At 37.1% G+C, this 27,378-nt stretch overlaps 1 protein-coding gene across 1 annotated transcript; it reads left to right on the top strand.

The window, feature by feature from the left end:
• Nucleotides 1-863: 863 nt before the first annotated feature.
• On the top strand, nt 864-27,378 carry LOC148956214 (uncharacterized). The gene is made up of 4 exons (XM_089094522.1): nt 864-972; nt 12,328-12,490; nt 16,365-16,557; nt 27,180-27,378. Exons 2-4 carry the CDS (start codon nt 12,340-12,342, stop codon nt 27,304-27,306), a joined length of 471 nt encoding a protein of 156 aa, XP_088950648.1. The 5' UTR covers nt 864-972; nt 12,328-12,339; the 3' UTR covers nt 27,307-27,378.

Raw genomic sequence — 27,378 nt, 5'->3', positions numbered from 1 at the left:
ATTAACTAAAAAAAAAAAAAGTTTTTTTAACTGAAAGTATGGAGCGATATTCAAACTTAAGACGAAGAGAAATTATTTCGTATATGAAAGGAGCTGTCCGCTCCTCAACACCGCGCTCTTTACGATAAATTTTTACTTTTTCTCACAACTTTATTTTTTAAAACAATAAAAACTTTAGCGTAAAGAGCGAGGCGTTGAGGAGGGGAAAGCCCCTTTCATATACGGAATAATTTCTGTTCGTTTTATGTTTTAATGTCGCTCCTTACTTTCAGTTAAAAAACTTGTTTTTTTTAGTTAATTTCGCTCTGGCTAAACTGATTATCTCCGAGTGGACACAGAAGACCGGTTTCATTATAGATCAAGAACAAAGTTTGGTCGCTGTAACACATAAGTACCATTATATTTTTCGATATAATTTTGTTTTATTTATTTATTTTTTATTCTTTTATTTTACTACATCTGTTATAAAAATCGTCATTAAATTCACAGTGGTGTCAATTTATGACAATTTAGGGGTGGGGTAAAATGCATTTTCTTAATCTAGGGGGCAAACTTGTCTGTTTTTCAGTTTATTGACAAAAATATCCAAAAAGGTTTTTTCCCAATAAAAATACCCCCAGAAAGGTATTTCTAACATACAGGGTGGGGGGGGTAGAAAAATATGGGAGGGTACACGCCCCCTATGTCCCTCCATTTGGCACCACTATCAAGCTATTGTGTTGCTAAGACAAATAATACATTTTTGAAATGGGTCAACATGCATTAGGTTACTACATCATAAATTAATGTATCCGCATTGACCTTTAAAAAACCTCGGTTGTTAAAGTTCACGATATTACCCATTGATTTTTCTTTTTGGATTTGCTTTGGATTATTATCATTCATCTGAAATGGTCAGTCAATATTGCGAGGCTGTTGTGCAACCTTGTCCATAAAGGTCTACAGGATTACTGAACTTCCAAACTATTTGAGGTTAGAAAAGCTTTGTTTTGCTTTACAGAACATCTATGACAAAAGTTGAACTTTTACAGTATAATACTCTCTGGGCTCACCCCCAGAGCGGAAAGTATTGAATCACTCTGAGTAGACATAGGGCTGAGTAGCCGAATCCATCCAAGAAATTTCAAAACTTGTCCCAAAGTTTCCGAGCAGGGACTTGCGCAGGAGTTGGTTTTAGGAGGGAGGGGGCTATTTTAGAAAATGCCAAAGTAGGAAATTTAAATGGAAGATGTAAGAAATAGTAATTGAGATTGTAAATAAATGGAGGATTAAACTACTGTGGGAAAAGAGGGGTGCAATTTCTCGGCGCCAATGCACAAAATGCATGGAAGGGGTTGTAAAGTGTATTTTTGAGTATTTAGGGAGAGAGGTAAATTTTGTTTTTCCCCTTTTGTTCAATGAAAATCCCGAAAAGTGGATTTTTCGAAATATAGGGGGGGAATGCCCTCCCCTCAGTTGGTGTCACTACCCTGCAATCCTCGTTTTTTGGCAACAGCCTTGTTGATACTCTCCTCAAAACTAAACAATATAATAACAAAATTCATACTTCATTACATTCAGAAAGATTGTATTGGTTATGTACCTGGTATTGGTATGGTGGTTATGTATCTTGCCAAACATACAATATAAATTACCTACTGCTAAATTTGGCTTGATTCGACCCTTTATTGTATTTCCGACAGTTCACCGGCCTTAGCTGTGGTGCCAATGCGAGGGGGGGGGGGTATAAAAAATCTTGAATGGACACCACTGCACCTTTAGGCTACTGAATGGAAAACAAGCTTACCCCATCCAATCTTGTTTTTAATCTACGCCAATGGTAAAATGATCATTGGCCTCAAGTCCCCCCCCTTGCGCACGTGCCTTTTTACTGTAATATTTACAAAATGTATGAGTTTTCTATTTTTGATGTTTTAAGAGCTTGCTCTCCCTCTTCTAATGCAGAACATTGTTGTGTTCAGGGCCGGGTTTAAAGCTTTAACGCTTCTAGGCCCAAGCGTTTTTGACGCTCCGTTTTTACGATATTTTCACGGAATTCCCCAAAATCTGGGGATAGTGGAAGCACTGAGCAGAACGAAACTGATGAGCCACAAGTAATGAAATCGAGAGGTGATATCAAAATTTCAGCTGCCATTCTTGGGAGACATCTGACAGTTTATAAGTGGCCAAACAATTCCTGTGCCGTTTTAAAATCAATTTTCTGTGAATAGGCAGCGTTGCGGCGGAGTGCACCTGGCTCTTTGAAGACAAATCACATCAGTCCAGTTTTTTAATGAAAAAATCACCCAGAGACAATTTATTATGCCCCCTCGCTTTGCAAACCCCTAGGCCCGGTCCTAGTGGGCCTTTTTGTAAATCCAGGCCTGGTTGTAATACGTAAAAATAAAACCTCAAACAATTTTTTCAACTTATTGCCCAATAGACTTTTGCTATTATTGCTCTTCTCCAAGGCGAAATTCTGAAACAGCCTATGGGCAGCGCTGGAATCAGGTAAATTAGAGTTGTTTTTTCCTTTACTTAGTTAGGTACAAGGTAAACCCCCCACTAGATGTGTCTTTTTATTCTCTTTCCAAATATATTATTTGCTTCGTTTGCAGATTTTATTTTGAGCCCATAAAGGGACTTAAAGTTACAACTTATTCCTTATTTTTTGCCAGTAAGAAATGGTTACTAAAGATTCTGGAAACTACTTTAAAACAAAAATGCTACTTATCTCAATGATAAAAGGGCATTGCTTTCCTTAACCTTCACCGCTAGCCCCAGTCTCTGATGGATTAACTAAAAAACAAGTTTTTTTAACTGAAAGTAAGGAGCGACATTAAAACTTAAAACGAACAGAAATTATTCCGTATATGAAAGGGGCAGTCCCCTCCTCAACACCTGGCTCTTTACGCTAAAGTTTGACTTTCTCACAACTCTTTTTTTTAAACAATAAAAAACTTTAGCGTAAAGAGCGAGGCGTTCAGGAGGGGACAACCCCTTTCATATATGGAATAATTTCTCTCCGTTTTAAGTTTTAATGTCGCTCCTTACTTTCAGCTAAAAACTCTTGTTTTCTTAGTTAATTTCTGAACGTTTTGAATTAATGCAGCTTTGATTTTGGCTCACTGTACATGAATAATTAAAACGAAATTCGCATATTACTTTTCCTTTTTTTTTGCTAAATGGCTTTCTCAAAATTTTGTTCTGACGTAACTTACGAATTAACTTACGTAACAAATTTCTATATTCGTATATTTTTATTACGTATATTAGGGAGTTCGCTCCCTAGTCAATACCTCGCTCTTTACGCTAAAGTTTGAATTTTGTTCGAATCACAAACCCCTCAATCACAAAGACCGGTTAATTAATAGCTCTTTTGAAAGTACTAAAAAACTTTAGCGTAAAGAGCGAGGTATTGACTAGGGGGCGAACCCTCTCATATACGTAATAATTTCTGTTCGTTTTTTAATGTTGCTCCTTATTTTCAGTTGAAAAAAAACTTGTTTTTTTTATTTAATTTCTGATTGTTTTTTTAATAATGCTGGGAAATCTAGCGCCCCCTTCATGGAAATATTCCTTCCCCCAAGGAAATATCCTCCATGGAAAGATCCTCCCCCGTACCCCTTACTCCGACCCCGACCCCCCACTAGAAAAAATTCCTCCTCCTGAAAACACATGTATACTTCCCAATAACCAATACTATATGTAAACAATGGGCAAAGTTTATAACTTGCAGCCCTTCCCCCGGGAACTGTGGGGGATTAAGTCATCCTCAAAGACATATTAATTAGATTTTCGACTACGCTGAACATAATTGCTATCTCAAAATTTTGATTGGCTGACTTCGGGAAAAAATGGGCCTGGGAAGGGGTGCAGTTGCCCGCAAATTTATTTAGTCACTTAGGAACGGCCCTAAAGATTCTAATTGTTGCTCAAATGAACCCTCTAACGATATTCTAGAATTATTGGATCGACAAGATCACCCCTGGGAAAATCATTGGCTTTTCTCTGCCTACTATTAGCCATGTCTTGATGCAACCATATCCAACCTACTAAAGCACTAAAAAAAAACTGTAGCGTAAAGAGCGAGGTATTAACTTGGGGGTGAACCCCCTCATATACGTAATAATTTCTGTTCGTTTTAAGTTCTAATTTTGCTTCTTACTTTCAGTTGAAAAAACTTTTTTTTTTATTTAATTTCTGATCCTTTTTTAAATAATGCTGGGAAATCTGGCTCCCCCTTCATAGAAATGTTCCTTACCCCAAGGAAACATCCTCTTATTTTTCGAAAATAAGTCAAATTTTCTCAGACGCATAACTTTTAATGGGCAAGACTAAACTTGATGAAACTTATATATTTGGAATCAGCATAAAAATCTGATATATTTGACATATCTATTGGCATTAAAATTCTGTTTTTTGGAGTTTTGGTTTCTATTGAGCTGGGTCGCTCCTTACTTACAGTTCGTTACCACGAACTGTTTGATAAATATACAGCTCACTATAAAATTTCATAATTTCTTAGGATAGCACGAATCTTTCCTTTCCGCCGATTGATTACCGTTCGTCGCAAAATAATCCAGTGCAGCGCTACGGCGTTCCCTCTAGTAAATAGCCATAAGGCTTCAAGGTATTATTATTATTTTTCTCCGAGGCACTTCAAATGGAAGGGGTGGCGGTATAAACTCGGGAGAGGACTTTTAAAATTATATATCAGAAGTTCTAGGGCCCTTTTTAATAGTAAGATTGATCGAAGGGCACCCCACCCCTTTTCCCCAAAATTCTTCGGATCACAATTTTGAGATATCCAATTTGTTCAAAAGAGTCCAAACATAAAATAACTATGCTTCTGGGTTTGACACCCCACACAACCCCTGGGGCAAGGGCTATTTGGTTATGGAAGTTGCCCATTATAAGCATATATGGTTCTTATGGAAGGGGCTCGGAAATTTGGAGCCCCCTCCATGGAGGGGACTCGTTCGATTGGAAATCACAAGTTCCTTTTTGAAGGAACAAAGCGTCCGTTTTAAAAGTCAAAAGTGATCTCAGAAGGCATCCAGCCCCTCTCCACGCCCTTTTCCCCCAGATGCATCCGATCAATATTTTAAGACAGCCATTTTGTCCAAAATAGTCCAAAGGGAAAATAGCCAAGGCTGCCGGGGTTGACAAAATCCTCCACATCCCCCGGAACAAGAGCCGTAAGTTATGCAAGTCGCCCATTGTTAACATATAAGGTTTTTATGGAATGGGTGGTCGTATGCTTCGGAGTAGGCTCGTTAAATTGAAACCAAAAGCTCTATTTCCCTTTTGAAGATTCAAAAGTGATCCGGTGACATCCAGCCCCCCCCCCCCACGCTCTTTTTCCAAAATGCTTCCGATCAAAATTTTGAGATACCCATTTTTTTGAAAATAGTCTGAAGGTCAAACAACTCTGTACCCAGTTTTGACAACCTTCCTCCCCATTTCCGAGGCAAGGGTTGTAAGCTATGCAAGCTGTTCATTGTTAAAATATAAAGTTTTTATGGAAGGGGTGATCGTACAAAACTTCGGAGAGTGCTCTTTCGATTGAAAATCAGATATTTTAGTGCCCTTTTTAAGAGTCAAAAGTGAACGGAAGGCAATCGCCCCCCCCCCCCCCTCTCCGCGTTTTCCCCCAAGAAACATCTGATCCAAATTTTGAGATAGCTATTTTATTTAAAATAGTCCGGAGGTCAAATATATATGCTTCCGGAGTTAAACCCCCCCCCCCCCCACCCCCGCCCTGGGGCAAGGGCTGTAAGTTACGTAAGCTGCTTATTATTAACAAATAAAGTTTGCATGGAAGGGTTAGTTGTATTAACTTAGGAGGAGGTTCATTCGCTTAAAAATCGAAAATTCTATGGTTGTTTTTAAGAATCAAAAGTAATCGAAGAGCAACCAGCCCCCCCCCCCCCATGCCCTTTTGTCCTCAAATGATCGGATCAAAGTTTTGTGACTGCCATTTTGTTCAAAATACTTCAAAGGTAAAACAACTATGCTTCCTGGGTTAACACACCCCAGCCTCCAGGGCAAGGGCTATAAGTTATGTAAGTTGCCCGTTGGTAACGTATGAGGATTTCTATTGGAAAAGAGAGAATGTTTGATCCTGGGTCTTTAAAAAGGCTTAGGGTAATAAGGTGAAACTTTATGGAAATATTGAGAGGGATGCCAAACACTATCAATGCACACTATGTGCTCGCTGGTTGTGAAAAAGGGAATATCAGAAATACCCAAAGAAAGACAGAGGTTATTAAGTTGAAACTTTCAAGGTATGTTGAGGAGATGTTGAAGAGAGATTAAAGGTCAGCCAGTCCTCGCCCTCCTTGTCCTGTTTAGGAGCAAAATTTTGGATAAGTGATTTTGTTCAATACAGTAAAAAGTTCTAGTAACTATGCCTCCGATTATGCAGTGCCCCTTGCAGCCCAAGGGCAAGGATTGTAATTTATGCAATTTGCCCTTTATTACATGCATGATGTACATTAGGAAAAGCGTGGATTTTCGATTTTAGATTGTTCGAAAAGCCTAATGGTATTAAGATGAAACCTTGGAGAATGTTTAGGGGCATGTCAAATTGAATCGAAAGATACTATGTCTGTCCTGTTTATTAAAAAGGCGTATCTGTAATGTCACAAGAACAGCTAAGGCTAATAAGTTTAAACTTTGAGGATACGTTGAGGAGGATGTTAAAAAGTGGTCGGAGGGCAACCAGTCCCTCTCCGGTGATATCTGCCCTCCGTTCAAATATATCTGATCTAAATTTGGAATAGTCATCTTTCTCAAAACAGTCGAAAAGTCAAATGACTATATCTCCGGGGTTGACATACCCCCCCCCCAAAGCCCTTTGGGCAAGTTTTATAAGTTTTATAAGTTGCCGATTGTTTATATACAAAGCTGGTTATTGGGAATAGGGGACATTTTTTTTATCTTGAGTTTCCAAAACGTCTAGGAATATTGAGGTAAAACTTATAGAAAATGTGGAGGGGGACGTCAAGTAAAATAAAACCACACTGTGTGCAGGAGGGTTGTCAAAAGGAAACAATAGCAATATCTAGGGAATGGCTAATGGTATTAAGTTGAAACTTCAAAGGTGTGTTCCGAAGGATGATGAAAAAGTAATAAAGGTCCCCCCTCATCTCTCTTGTAAAATTTAAATTAAATATTCAATTTAAGCTTTACTCGTCTAGGATTTATTTGTTCATTTATATTAATACCTTTTGTATCTTTGTTTCCTATGATTGTTTATTTAATTTCTGTTTGTGTTTCATTTAATCCTTAATAGTAACTTCTGGTCATTTTGAGTTTGAATTATTATAGGAATTTATCTATCCTGGTCTTTAGTTTAGTATGACCCTTTACTTTCTTGGAAAAAACTTCTTTTTCTGATAGGTTTTTTAATTAATAAAGAAGAAAATACTTATGCTATTAAAGAAACTATTTCTGGAGTTTTTAAAACTTCTGGTAACTGTTTTCTAATGCGGAAGAAGTGGTCACATTAAGGGATCCATTATGGGCTCAAAATACAATTTACAAAGGAAGCGATTAGTATGTTCAGAAGGAGAATAAAAAGACGCATCCAGAGGTGTGCTCACCTTCTATCTAAGAAAGTAATGGAAAAAACTCTAGATTTACCCGGGGTCTTATTATATTTGCATTTGGATTAAATGACTGAAGTATTTAAACTGTTTCAACACTGCAGAGTTGCTTCGGCACCTCTAGGTCCCGAACACCAAGGGAGGGCAGTTCTTAATCAGATCTTCACAATCTCTTATAGATAAAACAGCGCGAAATAGCCCTGAAGATAATCATGTCTGGGGCAATAATAATAATAATAACCTATTATAAGCCAAAAATCAGGCCACATAGCACAGTATTCTTAAATACACTCCACAAGAAAAATAACATAAATATCAAGTTTCACTCATTGATGTCCGCTTCATTTACATATTTACATAACAATGTCTGCGGGACTCGTCACCTCGAAAAAAGGTTTTAATTTATACTATTACCAGTGAATTCAGCTGTTGAAAAATGGTATATAGATAAGTACTTTGTAATAGGAATCAGGATTGCCACCCTGACCTGGAAGAATTTACTAAATCGGAGAGGAAAAATTTACTAGAGTGAATCTTTTTTTACTAAATGCTCAAAAAAAAATTTTGCGCGTGCGGCGTAGCCGCACGCCCACCATCAAGCATTGACTTTTACTATAGGAAGATAATCACTACGATTTTCATATACATTATAGCTTCATTTTCAGTTGGTAAGATTTGATATACAGAAAGCTGATTATGTCGACCTTTAGACGCCGGAAGTGAAGGGTCTGTTTATGAAAATAGGTGCCTGCTTGTCTGTCTCTGAGACAGACAAGCAAAATTGTAAAACAGACAAGCAAAAATTGTCATATATTTACCATAATTTTTTTCCCTGAATTCATGGAAAATAAAAAAAAGTTTTGTTTACTATAAATCATGACTTTTTACTAGTTTTTACTAGATTTCGGGAAATTTACTAGATCCTCTAAATTTACTAGATTATTTTTTTTTACTAGATCTAGTAAAATCCTACTGACGGTGGCAACCCTGATAGGAATTTAGTCTGTTGTCGCTCCCTGAACAAGTTTTTGGTATGTTATTCCTTTCCGGCACGAATTATGAAATCGTCTGAAAATTCCGCTTTTTTTGCGTTTCCTATGTCCCTGGGCTTAGAAACCGACAAATATTGAACTCAAAAAAATTATTCCAACTATGAAATGAAATATAACGCGGTGTCTGATAGAGACCACTTTAATACATAAGCAGAAAAAACCTCATTTCTAGTGAAAAGAACTAAAGCAGTTCTTTGTGTAGTTCATGCACAATGGAACTTTGCAAACTGAACACTGCCATTTTGTGCGATGGGGGTAAAAAAAAAAATATGAAAAGGTGGTTTCATTGAGGAACCACTTCGTCGGAAAGGGTTATTTGTCTGCGATTCTATAGTTTTAATTTTTCAACGTAAGACGGACAGTTTTGCTGTTATTCGATAGCTGATATTTAGCTTTATCCATTTACCGAAATATATTTTTGAAATTTGTTTTTATTTTTTTTTAGATTGGGAAATATTTCAAAATAAGTTGAAGAAAGGAAAATTTTAATATTTTTCAGGCAAGTTTAGGTCATTCTCTAAGAAATATTTTAGGCAATATCTATGTCTATAGCTCTATAAATGGATACATCTATAACTAAAGTCTCTATATAATTATCCCATACTCTCGGTGAAAATTGCAGCTGGAGGCTTGTCACAAAAGTGCTTATCTAAGAGGGAGCATAAGGCTTAACTAAACCATATGTACCATTTCGGAGAGGACTAGAGGGCACAAAACCTTGTAAGGTCCAAGGGGCCATAAATCGTCTGAAAAGTAGGGGTCTTCTGGCAAAAAATACAAAATTCCACATTTTTGTAGATAGAAATTTGAAACAGTACGGTTCTCCGATACACTGAATCTGATGGCGTAATTTTCATTAAGATTTTATGACTTTCGGGGGGTGTTTTTCTCTATTTTTAAAAAGAAGGCAAATTTTTCTCAGGCTCGTAACTTTTGATGAACTTGATGTAACTTATATATTTAAAATCAGCATAAAAATTCAAATCTTTTGATGTATCTATTGATATTAAAATGCTGTTTTTTAGAGTTTCGGTTACTATTTAGACGAGTCGCTCTTACTATACTGTTCGTTACCATGAACTGTTTGATATTCAAAGCTGTGGAAAAAGCCCCTGAAATGGATTAGAATTGATTTTTTGGTGTCTTTACACCCCAGAACGATTTTTGGCTCTTATCGCACTGTAAGAGAAGCTGAAATGGTGCCTGACGAAAATGTACGAAAAAAAGGAAGAAAAATAAACTGAACTGAGGCAAGATCAATAATGGCTACAATTTTAAAATATAATAAATAGTGGGTATGTTCTAGATTATTTTAGAGATACGGTTTCTCAGGTGTTAACAATGGTTGGGGGGGGAGGTTGTTGCCCCTGGGCTCCGAGATCTCATGATTTTTTTCAACTTTTCTTTAAATTTGCCATGTTTTACAGAATCACGCCGTTTTTGTATTTCTTTGGATCGTCCATTCCTTCAGATGCACAGTATTTCTATCAGTTGGACGATTTCTGGCTCCAAATTCTTATTTTAGGGCCAAAAAGGGCGTACGGACACAAATTGCATGACAAATGAGGATTTATCTGTTTTGTGTATTTTCGGACTGTCCCATCCCCTTGGCGTATGAAAGTCTCTGCGCATGTGTATGCTTTTCTTCTTAAGGAGGAGACATATGGAGTTTCCATTCCAAGGAATCATTTGATTTTGATATTCGAGAGCGTAAGCTGGAAATTTGAACATGGGCTCTCATACATGCTTACTACGTTGCTCTATCTTCAAATTTAATTTCCCCAATTACTTTATCTTTATTTCAGTTGTTTTTGCCTTGGCTACATTGTTGTGTAGTTACTAAGGCCAGACGCCATAAATAATCTCAGCATACCTGCTATCAGCATATTATGTTTATTTTTAATACATAAAAAATCTACAAGAAGGCACATAATTTGCTATGGGACATGGGGGCAACTCCTCCCTCTAGGTTTCAGTTTGCCCTACCTCCCACCAGACCCTAGCCCCCTCTCCTCCTCTCCAGCTGAAATTGATTTTCTTCAAAAATCTTGTCAAAAGTAAGACAAGCCTGCATAATTCAAACATCCAGAGAAACGGGTTAGTTTTCTTCAGTATACCTTTGCCTTTACTGTACTATATGGCTCATTGTTCATTTTTCACTTTCATTTTCACTTGATTTGGAAAAACTTGCTCCAACTTTCCCTAAAGAGCGGAGTATTTGGGGGACAAAAATAAAGTTTTGGGTCACAGCTTTCATGTTTTCTTAAACGGGGGGGGGGGTCATATAAAGATTATCCTTAGGGGATGCCCCAACCAAAAGATGTTGGCTAATTATGGATTTTTATCTCTCTGGTAGATTTGTTGATATTTCTTGTTATTTATTCATTTTCATTGTTTACGATTGTGTATTTATCGTAGAATTTCAGCTTGCGTGCAAAAGGCTAGGATCTTAAAATCTGCAATAGAATTTTGCTAGAGAATCCTAGTACAGTTGTGTAAACCTAAAAAAAATTATTTAGTGAAGACTCATAGTTGATTACATTCTTTGCGAGGTCTAGTGATTATTCGTGGGTATAATTACAACTATTTTCATAAAAATAATTTGTCACAGGATCTTAGCGTGAAAGCAAAAATGAGAATTAGTTGACAACGGTAAGCTGGTTAAAAAATCAGTTATAATAGTCGAAGACCAACATACAAAAATAAGCTTCAAGTTCATTAAATAGCATAAAAGAAATTTATAGCAACCAAAGTTTTTATTGCTGCTATAAATTTCTAGCAATTTACTCTATAAAAACGGGCTGAAAAGAGTAATAACAATTAGATAGTTTCTCAGAATAAATTCTTTTAAATTAATTTTCAAGAAAGAATTATTTCTTGAGGTTTCGCCTCTTTTTCGCCGCTAAATTAGCTTCAAATACATCTTTGCGGTGCCATTTTCCAAACAAACAACATTCTTATTGAAGAAGAGACATAATGGTGGGCGCAAAGGTTGTCTAAGTCTGTGACTTTTCTAAGTCAGTCTTTGCAACCTTAGAGGCTGGTTTTGGCATAGCAATTCTACGGACCGAATTGATGTATGTGTTGCGCAAGATTAAAAGGCATATCCCAGCTCTTTACGCTAAAGTTTAATTTATACTTTATGATGTAATTTATGCTATTACGATTAATATTCGTAATTTGAAAATTTAGCGTAAAGAGCGGAGTGTTTGGGGGACAAAAATAAAAATTTTGGTTATAACTTTCATATTTTCTTAAGGGGGGGGGGTCATATAAACAGCATGCTTACTCTTCATAATGTTTTACTCTCGTTGTGCGTTCTGCATAAAAGAAAAGCTAGAATCAGCATACTAAATGTAAAAATATTTTTTTGGGGTGGGAGATGGGGGACTAATACTATATAACAATTATATAGGATTACTATTACTGATACCAGAAACTTGTCACGGCACAAAGTCGCCTGAATCCATTACAGCAGAACAAAGATGTGTGAGTTTTCGCGTGAGCTGTGTGATTTTCTTTGCTATATGTACCTCGAGAGTCGCTCCTCTTTGAGGGGGAAGACCTTGTGACAGCTAGAATTGAACCACAGTCCTTAACTGTTACCCGCTAGACTTGAATCTGTGATGCCAGTAATTCGCAAAATTGCCGACATAAATGATAAAAATAATTATTCTTTTCAGGATTTTTTGAAAATGGAATATATTAAAGCCTCTTTGATGATATGTATCCTAGTTATAATGCGCCAAAGTCAAGCAAATCAGTTTCAGTATCCAGCTCAAATCCCAGGAGCGAATGTAGGCACCAACTATCAGAATCCTGATCCCTGTGATTCAATAATCAAAGGTAATTTTATCCTCGTAAGCACTGTTGTAGCTGTAACTATAAGCGCTTGTAGACCGCAATAGATACTTAGCAATTTTTTGGAATAGCGTTTAAGTGCATCTGCGTGTTTTAACCTTAGAAAGTAACATTGCGGGTTTATATACAGTTGTCTAAATCTTAAAAAATGTTTCAATATATGATTAAAATGTTCAAAATAACCGATTGAATTTAATGTGCAATTAATTTTTTATGTGCAAATATTTATCAGAGACTCATTTTAGTGGCATGATTGGCGTTAAAAAAAAAAAAAAAAAAAAAAAAAAAAAAAAAACAGAATTACAATTAAAGGAACCGCATAATAAATTATATCCTTTTTTTTCTTCTTTTTTTAAGCCTAGTTGCGTGTTTCTCCTTGTTCCTTAGTTCATGTGTAGGGTTTTCAGCATCTTGCTAAGGCTTCTAGCGTCACATTTCTTAGTATCACGTTTGTTTGTTACTTGTCTTTCTGGCGACACGGCGACAGTCGCCCGAAAGCTTTTTTTTACAAAATTTTTCTCTGCATAGTTTTTGTTTTTTATTTACCTTGATTATTTCACATTTGTTTATTACTTATATTTCTGGCGACACGGTGACAGCCACCCGGAATAATTCTTTTTTTGCAAAATTTTCTTTGCATAGTTGTTTTATTCACCTTGATTATTTCGTTGTGTATAGTTTAATCTCTGCTGTTTGGATTCCGTTCTTTTTTTTTCTTCGTCTCTTCTCGTGCAAGACAGTCGCCGTATCATCCAGACCATTCATTTTGGGCCGAATCTTAACTGACTATAACTTTTCTTAAATTAAGACATCGATCTTCCTCAAACCGAACTACAATATTAGTTGTTTTGCCAAGCAAAAGGCATAGTTGTCAGATAAGCCGTTTGGGTAGCTATTGCTTTTTTCATACATGTTTCTTCTCATTAGATTTCAAATTTTTATAAGAATTTAATTTTATTCGGGCTAAAGGAAATGAAAAAACTAGTGTAATATTTTTGATGAAACGCTAAAAAATTGCAGAAAAAGTTTTAGTACTATATCTGTTACTTAAGCCCTATTTATTAATGAAGTCTGTAATCTCTGAAACTTAAGACTCTTTGAAAAGTATAATACTCCGAACTGGTTTTCAAACAGTTCGTGGTAACGAACTGTAAGTAAGGAGCGACCCGGCTCAATGGTAACCGAAACTCTAGAAAACAGGATTTTGATACCAATAGATACATCAAATGAATCAGATTTTAATGCCGATTTCAAATGTATAAGTTTCATCAAGTTTAGTCCTATTCATCAAAAGTTACGCGCCTAAAAAATTTGGCTGTTTTTCGAGAAAAGGGGGAAGGACCCCCTAAAAGCTTTAGAACATAAATGAAAATCACACCATCATATTCAGCGTATCAGAGAATCCTACTGTAGAGGTTTCAAGCTCCTATCAGCAAAAATATGGAATTTTGCATTTTTTGCCAGAAGAAAGATCACGGATGTGTTTTTGTTTGTTTTTTTTTCTTTTCCCCAGGGGTAATCGTATCGACTCATTGGTCCTAGGATATCGTGGGAGGGTTCATTCGAATAGAAATTAAAAGTTCTAGTGCCATTTTTAAGTGACCAAAAAAATGGAGGGCAACTAGGACCCCTCCGAAGCTCATTTTTTACCACAGTCCCCCAATCAAAATTTTTAGATATCCATTTTGTTCAGTGAGGTCGAAGATATGATAGCTATTTATTTTAAGGTGTTTTAATCCCGTAAAATCCCCGAGGGGAGGGCTGAAAGTTATGAACTTTACCATCTTTTAACATATAGTATTGGATATTGGGAAGTATACAGACATTTTCAGGGGGGATTTTTTCCGGTAGCGGGGGGGGGGTCTGGGGTTATGTGGGAGGATCTTTCAATGAAGGAAGTTTTCATGGGGGAAGGGACATTGCTATGAAGGGGACGCCGGATTTCCCAGTATTATTTAAAAAAAAGATCAGAAATTAAATTAAAAAAAAAAGTTTTACAACTAAAAGTGAGCAGCAACATCAAAACTTAAACAAACAGAAAATATTACGTATATGATTGGGTTCACCACTTAGTCAATACCTCGCTCTTTAAGCCAAAGATTTATTAGTACTTTCATAAGAGCTATTTATTCTAATTAACATTTTTTGTGATTAAGCGGTCATTTTTAAAGAATTGGAACAAAATTCGAACCGTAGCTTGAAGAGCAAGGTATTGATTAGGGGGTGAACCCCCTAATATACGTATTATAAATATATGAATATAGAAGTTCGTTACGTAAGTTAATTCGTAAGTTACGTATATTTATTACTAATGAAAACGTTCGTAAATAAAATTAAAGAAGTTTCGAGAAAGCCATGGAACCAAATAAAAGTAAAATTAATATGCAGATTTTGTTTTAATTATTCATGTACGGTGAGCCAAAATCAAACCTGCATTAATTCAAAAACGTTCAAAATTAAATAAAAAAACTATTTTTTTTAACTGAAAGTAAGGAACGACGTTAAAAAAATTATCCCGTATATGAAAAAGGCTGTCCCCTCCCCAATACCTCGCTCTTTACGATAAAGTTTTTTATTGTTTTAAAAATAAAGTTTTGTGACAGATTCAAATTTTAGCGTAAAGAGCGAGGTATTGAGGAGGGGGCAGCCCCTTTTATATACGGAATATTTTCTGTTCGTTTTAAGTTTTAACGTCGTTCCTTACTTTCAGTAAAAAAAACTTGTTTTTTTTATTTAATCATCATTAAGCAATATAAAATTTTTACCGAGTTAAATTTCTAGTTGCACGCCACTATAAGGGACAACCATTATATTGGTTCTTTCACGCCGTTTACCCTGTTTTTTTCTTCTTCTTATAAAAGAGCATTGTCCCCCATGTTGCCACATAATTAAAATTAAACTCAATATTCTTAACAAAAAAAAAGAAAAAATTACTTATAAACGATAAAAAGAAAAATTTCCATGTAGAATCACTTGTCGCTTTGTAACCACGACAGTTCATAAAGTGTGTGCTGCATTCCATTCAGAAGAACTCATTAATTTGGTCTTGATAAGGTAAAAGCCCTAACTCCAACTTTTCTGTATAATTTGTTATACCGTGTCTCAGTTGGCTAAAAATAGCATATATATTTGATTTTGATATTGAGAACCCATAAATCAACGTGTTATATTATAATTTATATTCGCCCAAAATTACTCCAGCTTGATGTCTTTTTCGATAGAAGAAGGTTCTATATAGTAAAGAGCCCAAACCCCAAAATCTGCAAGCAACCTTGGTAAGACACTTTTGCGCGGTTTCTTCGACTCAAGATCCTTAATCTGTCAAACATGTCAATTTGACTAACTGTATTTACTATAACCTAGCAGTAATTACCTATTTTGCTATTTTCATTTGAAAAAAATAGAAAAAAAACAGGCTGTCTCTAGGTTTTAAAATATGCTTCCCAACAACATTTTTGTGAATTGGTGCCACTGCCCTCGTAACGCTGAAACACACTCTCACAGTCAACATGACGGTGGGGAGGGGCTGAAGATTATCCTTAATTCGTCAAACATGTCAATTTGACAAACTGTATTTACTATAACTTAGCAGTAATTACCTATTTTGCTATTTTTATTTGAAAAAAAGGAAAAAAAAAAACAGGCTGTCTCTAGGTTTTAAAATATGCTTCCCAACAACATTTTTGTGAATTGGTGCCACTGCCCTCGTAACAATGAAACACCCTCTTAAAGTCAATATGACAGTGGGGAGGGGCTGAAGATTAGTTGCAACTTCCATAGATAGAATGAAAGACACTGTTTGTTGTACTACATATAGGCTACTATAGTATTTATTCTGTACAAATCATCAATTTGATAGGAGTCATGGGCATGCTCCGTCTCCGAATGGGATTAATGGCAGGCCTTCCTTTTGATAAAGAAGACATGCAAGGCTTGCCGAGTGATGCTAATCCTAGCGGTATCCTTGCAAATGTGTGGAAAAGTATCCAGGATCCAGCTTTGAGAAGTTTGCTTGCTTATTGTCTACCCGGCACTGCAGTGTTTCCACCTAGGTAATGCATTATATATACATACATACGTATTTTCTGTCTTTTCTTTTAATTGTAACTAAGCAGCGAAGTGGGAATTGGGTCTTAGACCTGAACACGTTCCCTTTAAATAAAAATACAATATATGTGCACTTTTTGTTGGTTTGGTGATTGATTAGGGTCATTTTGTGGAGAATTTAACAAGATTAGCATACAGGAGGCTCATCTCATTATCTCTGTGGGAGTTAGATAATAGGATAAATAAAGTTGATCCACGAAATGGCTCTTGCTGCCAGGCACTGGTAAAGCTTTAGTGATCGTAAAAAAAATTAATGCTATACAAAGTAAAAAAAAATACTTACTTTGATAAAACTTTACAACTTCAAAATTTTAAAGGGCAACCTCCATCAGTTTTCACAGGTTTTGAATCGCATGTAAAGGAAGTGGATTTTATTAGAATCTTTTTAGCACAGTTCTTAGCAATAATTGGACCTCCTTTTAAAGCCTTCTTTTTAAGGAGGATTCAAAAAAGGAGATCGATCGGAAAAATTCTTGAAATGTCACGGCGCAATCCCTTTGAAATTTTGCATGGTAGATATTTTTCGCTAAACTTTTCAAAATTTTTTGCATGCAGACCCCCGGTCTGCGTAGCTCATTCTCTGTCTGTCTGATCTCCTGATTTTCTGTTTTTGGCCAGGAGTGCAATGCGTGGTTGGGGGTAAATCGTCAGAGGAAAAAGAAAATTTAAAAAGTTAAAAAAGATGGATATTTAATATTAAAACTGGCATTGTAAAATTCTCTAATTATTTGAAAATCAACTTGAGAAATTATTATATAAAAGTTACAAGTATTTGGGGATGGGAAGTAGATTTGATGAGAATGCAAAACCATCAAAACGAACACCGGTTCTACTATAAAGTCCTAATCATTACAACGTTCGACAGGAGCAAATCTTAGAACAAGCTATATAAGAATCATCACATTAAGTAATTTATACAGCTTGCCGTCAGAAATTCAAAAGTTATCTTCTACACACCCGTGAAACGGTTGCCAGAATTTGTTGTATTTTATGTCCTTTAACATCTCCACAAGACCAATAAAATCTTAAAAAAAAAGTTAGAAATAGTATTTTTGATAGTTTTTAGTGACAAGATAAATGGAGTTTACCTCAAATGGAAACATTTTCCTGAGTTTTAGCTCTTTCTGCAAAAATAGTTCCCCAAAAGAAAACAGTTCCCCAAAATTGCGTATAATTAACCCTAGAAAGGTAAGCTTTTCTAAATTTTACGACGCAAAAACACTTTTTCGCGGTTGCCATGGAAACGGATGCAGTGCGCGAACCGACCTCCCTGATATGCTAATATTATGACTATCCAGCTCTTGTGCCGTCACCGAGGTTTTATTATCTGACCCGGTTGGGGAGATATTAAGGGGGAGTAGTAAAATTTACGAAAGCTTAACATCTACGCAACTTTTTCACCTAATTCAGGAAAAGGAATTTTTTCATAAAAACTTGGTTATTAGCAAGATTCTTCGGACAATGAGGCTAGATAAGTTAATTAAAGTTGTTGACAATCTTCGTAGCAAATTTTCTGAGGAAATAGCACATGAAAATGCTGAATTTGGCTATTTTCTGATTTAACAAATGAGCAGCAAAATTTTTTCACACTGACAAATAGAAATGTCACGACTGACAACTTGTTTACATCGATTCCGTTTGCAGCAGAACTACTGAAAGAACCGTATCGACTGACTACAGTTGGTACAGTACGAAAAAACAAGAGAGAAATTCCGGAAGAGCTGCTTGTAAGCAAAGGGAGAATCACAAGAACATCAATGTTCTGTTTCGATTGGGAGCTGACTAGTGTCTTATCTTCCTAAGCCATCACAAATGGTCCTGATTCTGTCAACTTGCCATGAGGGTACCAGTATCACGTATCCAAGCAAGAAGCCTGAGATCATTGAGTACTACAATAACACCAACGGGTGTGAAGACGCGTTTGACAAAATGTCTAGTTCAATGGCAATGGTTCGGAAGACAAATAGGTGGCCCATGTGCATTTTTTATGGGTTGATCAACAAAACGTGTATCAACAATTATATCATCTACTCCTTCCATATCTCCAAATCTGGTGGAAGACCACTTTCACGAAAGGATTTCATGAATGTTCTGTTCAAAGAGTTGACCCAGCCGCATATGACCACTCGCTTAGAAACCCCCACTTTGCAGTGCTCGATCAGACTCGATATCAGTCAAACAATGGAGGTGACAGGTGAAATACATTCAGGAACGTCTGTGGAAGGGAGAAGAAAGACCTTCAGCCTCTGCCCAGACTGCTTCGCCGAATGACTACCAATTTTTACAACCACTGCAAAAAGCCGTTCTGTGGTGAACACCGTGCGAAGTCATGCATACCATGTGACTCCAAGAAATGAAAGCAACCTTTTGTGCTGTGTAAAACATTCTCTGAAGATCTGTTTTTGATAATTCCCACTTACTTTTAAAATATACTTAAGTGATGAGTTTTAAGGTGTATCCCATTTGAGCGCTTTCCCATTTGAGCGCCATGGCGCGCAAATGGGAATTTCCTCTTTGCGCGCCGTATTTTAATTAGTTCAGTTGTGTCCCATTTGAGCGCAAGATAATATTTTGCGTTTCCTCTTCATGTTGAAAATCGCTCTTCTCTTATCCAAGTCCGAAATTGAACTGAACTGAGCTAACAATCTTGCACCCTCTTATAACATTTACTTCGAGCGCCCATTAATCCTAATTTACGATGCAAGGTCAGGTGACCTAATTGCGTAAGCGATTGCACAACCGTTTACCCACAAAATGCAATAGGATTTAGTGTGGGAGCATATTTTTTTACCCTCTTATAACAAGTATTTAATGATGCCAGGAACAATATTTCTGGTTAGTATTAATAAGTCAGTTTGACAATGAAGAGCTCCAAGAATAAACAACTGCTAGAACACGACGGTTTCGTCTACAGATTCGATAAGCCGATTTCTGGAGGAAGAAAGAAGAGCTGGAGATGCATGAAGAAGGGATGTCTCGGGCGGTTACACACTGATTCCAGCGACGGCTCACCAGTTTCAGTTGGTACGCACGACCACAGCGCTGATCCTCTGCAGACCCAGCAGTACAAATTCCGGTCAGACCTTCGAAGCGAGTCAGCCCGTACTACTCGTCCGATTCCCGCTATCTACGACGGCCAGGTCGCAAGTGCTGCTGCCAGTGGGCTGAGTGCTTTGCCTCAGTTACCCTATAAGCACGTGAAGTCGTCCATGTACAGATCACGAAACAAGCTGATACCACCACTGCCCGCTGATACTATATCCGTACCGACGCCCTTGCCCCAGGCTTTCAGTGAGACGTCTGCAAACCAGAGATTCCTCCTCTTTCAGCTTCAAAATAACGCTGCGATTTGCTTTGCAACCGACGAGTCGTTAAGTCTGCTTGAACGAAGCCCGGAATGGTATATGGACGGCACCTTCGACTCAGCTCCTTCCCCATTCGGCCAGTTGTTCACCGTTCACGTTTTCTTCGGCGACAAGCAACTTCCCGCTGTCTTCGTGCTCATGGAGAGCAAGTCTGCGCAGCTTTACAACGACGTCTTCAGCGAGCTGATCCTACAGGCTGCGATGAAAGGAGTGACACTTCGCCCGACGACCGTCGTCTCTGATTTTGAGACCGGTCTGCTGACATCCGTGAAGCAAGTTTTTCCGGCCGCCAAGCACCGTGGGTGTTACTTCCACTTTTGCCAAGCAGTAATCAGAAACTTGGGGCGTCACTCAGTCCGTGAGCTGTACATGACCGATGCAGACTTCAACCTCTACGTTCGAAAGCTTCTGGCTCTGGCGTTCCTACCTCCAGCGATCGTCAGAATCAATTCTGGTCCAATCATTTCTCACATCGTTCGTACCTGGCCTTCGGCTCGTCCGTTTGTCACTTACTTCAGCCGTCAGTGGTTCGACCAATGTCCTCCTCATTTCTGGTCAGTCTACGGCATCCAGCGAAGGACAAACAACGACCTCGAATCATGGCACATGCGGTTTAACCGAAGAGTCGGTCGCTACCACCCGAACTTGTGGCAGTTTATCTCTTTCCTGAAGGAAGAACAAGCAGTCGTCGATTCTGCAAGGACACAGCTACTCCAGGGTCATGTCATCCATCGGACGAACAAGATGTATGCACGGCTGACCGAACGACTCGAAAAGCTGTCGACGGAGTACAGGGCTGGAACTCGAACAGCAGACGAGCTTCTCTTGGGTGTCGCACATAACATTTCGCCGGATGTGTGATATTAGCAGTTTTTGTTTGTATTTTTACCAATATATTAATTTGAATTATCCGTTTTTGGCACGATTTTTGGGTGATTTCGTTCCATTTGTAAACGATCGTTGTGAAATAACTCTAAAAAAAGAGCCGAATATTTCGACTTGACCAGCAAGCCTTCTTCAGCGGCAATCAGTTCTTACCCTATGAACGTGCGTAAAATCTTCACTTATATTCTTCACAAGCTTAACAAACGTTTAGCTTCTTAACTCTCAGTACAGAGTTATTTCACAACCATTGACCCAATAAAATCCTCAGTTTTCTTCGTTGTCTTCGTGGCAATAAATATTTCTACAGGTCAATGTGGCAGCAAACCACGCTTCATCCACCGCAAAATCACAATTTTGGGTTTGGCGCTCAAATGGTACTCCGTGGCGCTCAAATGGGAACAAAATTCCGTGGCGCTCAAATGGAACAAAATTCCGTGGCGCTCAAATGGGAAAGCGCTCAAATGGGAACACCCCGAGTTTTAAAAGTCAATGTTTCTGCAAGTAGTAATTTTTACGAAAGCTTACCATCTACGTAACTTTTTGGGAAGCTTACCTTTCTAGGGTTAAAGCAGTTTGCTTTAATTATACGCCTCTTTGGGGAACTATTAGCCAAAATCTGATGAGATTCCCATCATAAATAAATGACTTTAGTGGCATTTCTCCGCGATGATTTTTGCAACTCAAATAAAACGTTGGAAGAACTGCAATCAAAGTAAAAACGTTTGAAGATATCTCTTGTGAGAACATAGGCTGAATCGACATAAGCTACTGTTTTTTTTTTCTAAAATCGAGAAAGTGTACTTGGTTTAACCATAAGCTGGTTTTACCTTTAAAGAGAATCTAGAAACATCTGTAATATTATATCTTCAAAAAAAAGGGATTACCCGGCCAATCCGTCAGGGGCATTTTTAAGAGATTGTCAAAATATAAGCGCCAAAAGAACTTTTAAGATCAGTTTTTGAAGAAACTGCAAGTCAAAAGCTGGAGCAAAAATTCTGTTGTGTTTTTCTTTTCTGAAAAGCTAGAGCAATATTTACGGTAAAATCAGTTTGATAAGATGCTTCCGTTTTAACAAGAAAATGAAATAAAAAAAAAAACAGAAAGTAAGTTTTTTCATCTGAAAGTAAGGAGCAACATTAATATTTAAAACGAACAGAAATAACTACGTATATGAAGGGAGTTGGCCTCTCCTCAACACCTCGCTCTTTACGCTGAAGTTTTTAGTACTTTTAAAAAAGCTTCTTATTGTTCTAATTAAGCGACCTTTGTGTTTCAGAAGTCATTCTTAGAGAATTAGGACCAAATTCAAACTTTAGCGTAAAAAGAGAGGTGTTAAGGAGGGCGCAATCCCTTTCATAGACGTAATAGTTTCTGTTCGTTTTAATTTTTAACGTTGCTCCTTACTTTCATTTGAAAAAAAAAATGTTTTTTCTATTTAATTTCTGATCATTTTTTAAATGATGCCAGTAAACTTGGCCCCATCTCCACGGAGAAATCTCTACAAAATGCAATCCCAGTTAAAATTTACCCCGGACAATTACCCTTAACAACTCCACGCGTAAAATTGAGACGGAAAAGAGAAATCAAGATACATAAAAAGAATTTTATATAGGAATTTTGGCAAGTTCCCCCAGTGTATAATTTCCCCTGACACCCCCTGAAAAACTTCCCTCCCCATGGAAAATCATCCCAAGGAAAGATCCCCAGCAGAAAATTCTCGCCCCCCCCCCCACACCCGAAAATGTATACATACTTCGCAATAACAAACACTATGCGTAAACAATGGGCAAATTTTGTAACTTAAAGACATTTCCCTGGGAAGTGGAGGGGGTGATCATTTTATATGCAAAGGCATATTTATTGGGCCTTTCAACTATGATAAACAAAATGGCTATCTCAAAAGTTTGATCGGAAGATTTTGCGGAAAAGGGGTGGGGAGGAGGCCTAGTTGCACTTCAATCTTTTTGGCCACTTAAAAAGGGCACTAGAACATTTAATTTCCGTTCGAACGAGCCCTCTCGCGCCATTCTAGGACCACCGGATCGATACGATCATCCCTGGGAAAAAAATAAAAAAAGTAAAAAATAAACACGCATCTGTGATCTTTCAAAGAATAGAAAATTCCACATTTTCACAGATAGGAGCTTGAAACCCCTACGGTTTTCTGATATGCTGAATCTGATGGTGTGATTTTTATTAATGTTCTATAACTTTTAGGTGGTGTTTCCCCATTTTTTCTAAAATCAGACAAATTTTCTCAGGCTCGTAGCCTTTAATGGGCCAGACTAAACTTAATGAAACTTTTATATTTGAAATCAGCATAATAAGCCAATTCTTTTGACTTATCTTTTGGTATCAAAATCTATTTTTTAGAGTTTCGGTTATTATTGAGCCGGGTCGCTCCTTCCTTAAACGTCGTTACCAGAACTGTTTGATGTTACTTCTTTCCTGTCTCAAATCTGGTCCAGTGAAGAATTCTATGGCTAAAATACTTCTTTGGAGAAGCTGCGGCTTCCAACAGATTCAGCTACACCAAAAAGCGAGATAAAATATATGGTTTTTGTTAGAAAATCAAATTCTAATTCTGCAATGGAATCCGTTCTGCCACAGCACAATAATTAGCAGCTAACTTGACAAAGACAGATAAATACCACATCCTTATACTATAGCTATATATTCATGTCAATAGATCATTGTTTTTAAGTGTGTCCCTTTTCTGTTGAGAAAAAATGTTTGCCAACGATAGGTGACTCTCATTACGTTAGGGGTGTATAACCTTTTGGGTGTGATTGGCTACCTTACTTGGAAAGAAAAAGACTTGTCTTCGGCTGATCTATAGCATTTCTTTAACAATAGTCCAACAGCTATTGACACATTATGTTTACGTTATTATCGTAAGGTCAGCAAATATTATGTTGTGTTCCTGAGGACTAAGTCCATGAAGCGCCGTATGGATGACTGTATAACAGAACATAAGTTTCGACGAAATTGTGGTTTGGTCCCAATTTCCATTGGTGTAATGAAAAAAAGGTTATAAGATAGTGAGGTCAAGTTTTGCAGGTGAAGTATGATATACTGCAAAAATTAGTATTTCTTTCAATTCTATTGGAGACAAACGAAAAGCTAAGGATTTCCTCAAATGAAGCGGGGAGAGGTCGTAGGAAAAGATTTATAAGAGGTTGGAAAATTTATTAGAGGCTTGGGAGTTACTTCAGAGGGAAGCCCTGGACAGAGTGGGTAGAAACTAAGCTTTAGCAGCTATGACCATAGGCGGTAATTTGCTGTGTTGAGCTGTCAGAAGTAATAATATTTAATAAACAGTTAATTTTAATTCGTTAAAAATATTCCTTTCTTAGTATTTGCGTGTCATTTATAGCCTGTCGGCTATGGCTTATTCACTACTTTGCTATTATTCATACATTTTATCCAATTTTTTTTTTCAAAAATGGTAATTCTAAACTAGGATTTGGATGGACAAAATCTGTTCAATATAGCAAGCAAATTAAATTATGAGTCTGGAATTCAAAAAAAAAAAAAAATGTAGCTACTTTGAGGAATATGCCAGAGATTAGAATTAGCCCAGAGTCGGACGATTACGTATGAATATAACCGAGGGTTAGGGCTCTTATGAAATATTCTAGGTTCATCAATAGGGTCTCATGATCAGAATTGTGTAGTTTCTTGTTAGGAAAATTCAACTAAGTCAATATGTTATACTTTTTAACTGGTTCTAAGAATCGAGACTAAAGTTCCTATAAGAAAACTAAATATGTAAAAAGTCTTCTAGTGCTTTAAAGTGCTAGCGAATTGTCTTCAATAACAGAAAATGTAACATTATAGTAATAAAATAGTCTTAAAAGACCAAGAATTTAAAGACTCTAATCTCGTAAATGTCGAAAGAATACTACCTTTTTCTGCCAAAAATCATTTTTTGAAACCCCTAGAACATTCTTGGTACGCTTTTGAATTGAAATCCTTTAATCAGTTCCGTATCCAACAGGGGTTGAGGATGGACTGGGGTGGATTTACCCATTTTGAAATTCCTCCAGAGCTGCGTTCACCCGCCCCTCCTCCACCCTACCCCCTCCACACCCCAAATTTTTTATATATAAAAGTCTGATTGATTATAAGCCTGAATCTCGCTCTAGGCCACTAGAAAAAGTCCACGGGAAGATAGTCTGTTCTATCTCCCAAAGCTATGTTTTACAGGGGACACTTTCCGTGGGTTCAAAAAGCAAAAACTCAGAAAGAATTACAGATTCTAGCTAAACAAAGTGGTGTCATTTTAACATATATTATCTAAAGTAATATTGAGAAGCGTTTGGGCAAGGATATTAACATTATAAAAGCTTTTTTTGTATCAATCAGTTCTATCCACCATCAGTAAACAAATACACTGCCAAATGCAGTGACGTAGCAAGGTTTTGTGACACCCGGGTGCGGAATTTCAACTTGTCACTCAACCCCCCCCCCCCACCCCGCCCCCACCCAACAAACATTTAAACATTGTTGAGTCATATTCGTTTATGTTGGAAACATACAATTAAAAAAAAGCTAATTGAAGTGTTTAAATTAAGGAGTGAAAGGAAAAATAAATTGCCGGCTGTATAACGTTGTAAACATTTTAATGTAAATTACTTACATAAATTTAAGCAAAATACTACATTTTCATACATATTAACATTATTATTACAATATTAACCAACACCATTTTAGTTCGTGGCTTACATTAAGTAAGGCTAAAATGGGCAGGGGCTTTTATTATAAACCTTTGAAGAGGAAATACAAGAATAGCTCTATCTTTCATATATATATATATATATATATATATATATATATATATATATATATATATATATATATATATATATATATATATATATATATATATATATAACTTTAGCATTGAGGTAAAACCTCAATGCTAAAGTTTGATAGAGTCTGGAAGCTCATATTCAACTATAAACTGCAGTAGTCTAAAAAAACTCCACTTCAGAGCCACTTCTTCAGGAGTGTTTGCAGCGATGTGGGAGTTCATTTAACATGTCTCCTGAAGATATTTCTTCGTAATTCTCAACTAAACAGCTCACTAATTTTAGCTCTTCAGTTTCTGAACTCTTTAGCAAATTCCTGGTCTCCAAGATGGTAAACTGAAGTGATATTCCTTCCATGCCTTGGCAACGCTTGGTGATTTCCTGTTGAAACATGTCAATACTCTCTAACATCGATATTTTTAGTTCTTCTTCCAAAGTTAGAGGCTCGTCTGCAGCTTTTTCTCTAGGCATCTGTTTCCTTCTTCTAATATTTCCTCGTTTGACTAGGGGAATGTCCATCTTATCACAAATAGCTTTTGCAAATTCAAGTGCCTTTTCCACAAGACCATCTCTATTATCATTCAAAAACGCCTTTAAAATCCTCATTTTGATAAGGCACTTTTCGAGACTTATTCAAACAATTTGCAAGTATTTTTGGGTGTGGTTGACTTCTTCAAGGACACTATTCCATAAACCTAAAAAGAACAAAAAAGAGAAATCTCACATCGAATTCAACAAAGTTTGAGCTGCTCCTCTGGTGTCGAGAGTTTCTGAAGAGTCACAAAGTTTCTCAATGGTATCGACAATCTTCGTAAAGCATTTAAACACTGGCTTAACAGCTTCATAGTGAGCCCTCCACCTGGTTTCTGCAAGTCGTTTGACCGTAACTTCAACATTTGCTAAGAGGACATTACATCTGTGTGTTGAGCATGAGAAAATAAACATACAACATTTCCAAAGTACCGAAAAACCTTACACAGGAAGGCAGATTTTCGGGGAAATCTTCAAAACTTCGGGGATGGTGGAAGCACTAGTATATTCAGACAAAATCTGCCAACAAATTTTTCTAGGTCATGCAAACTGCCAAGTAGCATTGCTACTATGCACGGCGGAGCCCCACTTGTGTTTTGACAATTTTTCTTTGAGCAAAAAATATTTTTATATATAAAAATGGTATTTTCAGACAAAATCTGCCAACAAATTTGAAAACTGCCAAGTAGCATTGCTACTTTGCAGCCCCAATTTTTGCACGGCGGGCCCTAATGAATCGTAAGTCCTTTTGGGACAGTTTTTGTCACCCCTCCAGGGCTGTCACCCTGGGGGGTCCAGCCCCTCCCCCTGAACCCCCTTCCTACGCTACTGGCCAAATGTAAGTTGGGGCAGTGTCTGATTTTCTTTTTTTTTTAAGAATATAGTTCAACCAATTAGTATCTTATTCTGTTTCCTTTTTTCTTCTATAATAAATTTCAGCTTCATTCATTTACGTTTTACTCTTCATTTCAGGTTAGCTGTAGCGACGATGCTCCCTTCTTTACTTGGTCCTAATGCTGGTTTCAACACTCTGGCCAGCCCTGCTCCTTCACTCTCCATACCAGTCCCAGGAATTCCAGTTCCAGTTCTATCGTTTTAATATTGTTCTGTTCCTCTTTAGAAGTTACAATTAAGTTGTTTGGCATATAATAAACTTATTGCTTCTACTAAA

The sequence above is a fragment of the Artemia sp. Qi Xiang Cuo genome, chromosome 1 (assembly GCF_049724085.1).
Source record: "Artemia sp. Qi Xiang Cuo chromosome 1, ASM4972408v1, whole genome shotgun sequence".
In the NCBI taxonomy this organism is placed as follows: Eukaryota; Metazoa; Arthropoda; class Branchiopoda; order Anostraca; family Artemiidae; genus Artemia; species Artemia sp. Qi Xiang Cuo.
Note: the sequence above shows the minus strand (reverse complement) of the source record. Positions and strands in the feature narration are given on the sequence as shown.

Excerpts from the sequence above, each read along its gene's own strand:
- LOC148956214 (XM_089094522.1), top strand. The coding sequence starts at position 12,340 with ATGGAATATATTAAAGCCTCTTTGATGATATGTATCCTAGTTATAATG. Across the intron at positions 12,491-16,364 it reads CTGTGATTCAATAATCAAAG|GAGTCATGGGCATGCTCCGT; the intron begins GTAATTTTATCC and ends TCAATTTGATAG. Across the intron at positions 16,558-27,179 it reads ACTGCAGTGTTTCCACCTAG|GTTAGCTGTAGCGACGATGC; the intron begins GTAATGCATTAT and ends TCTTCATTTCAG.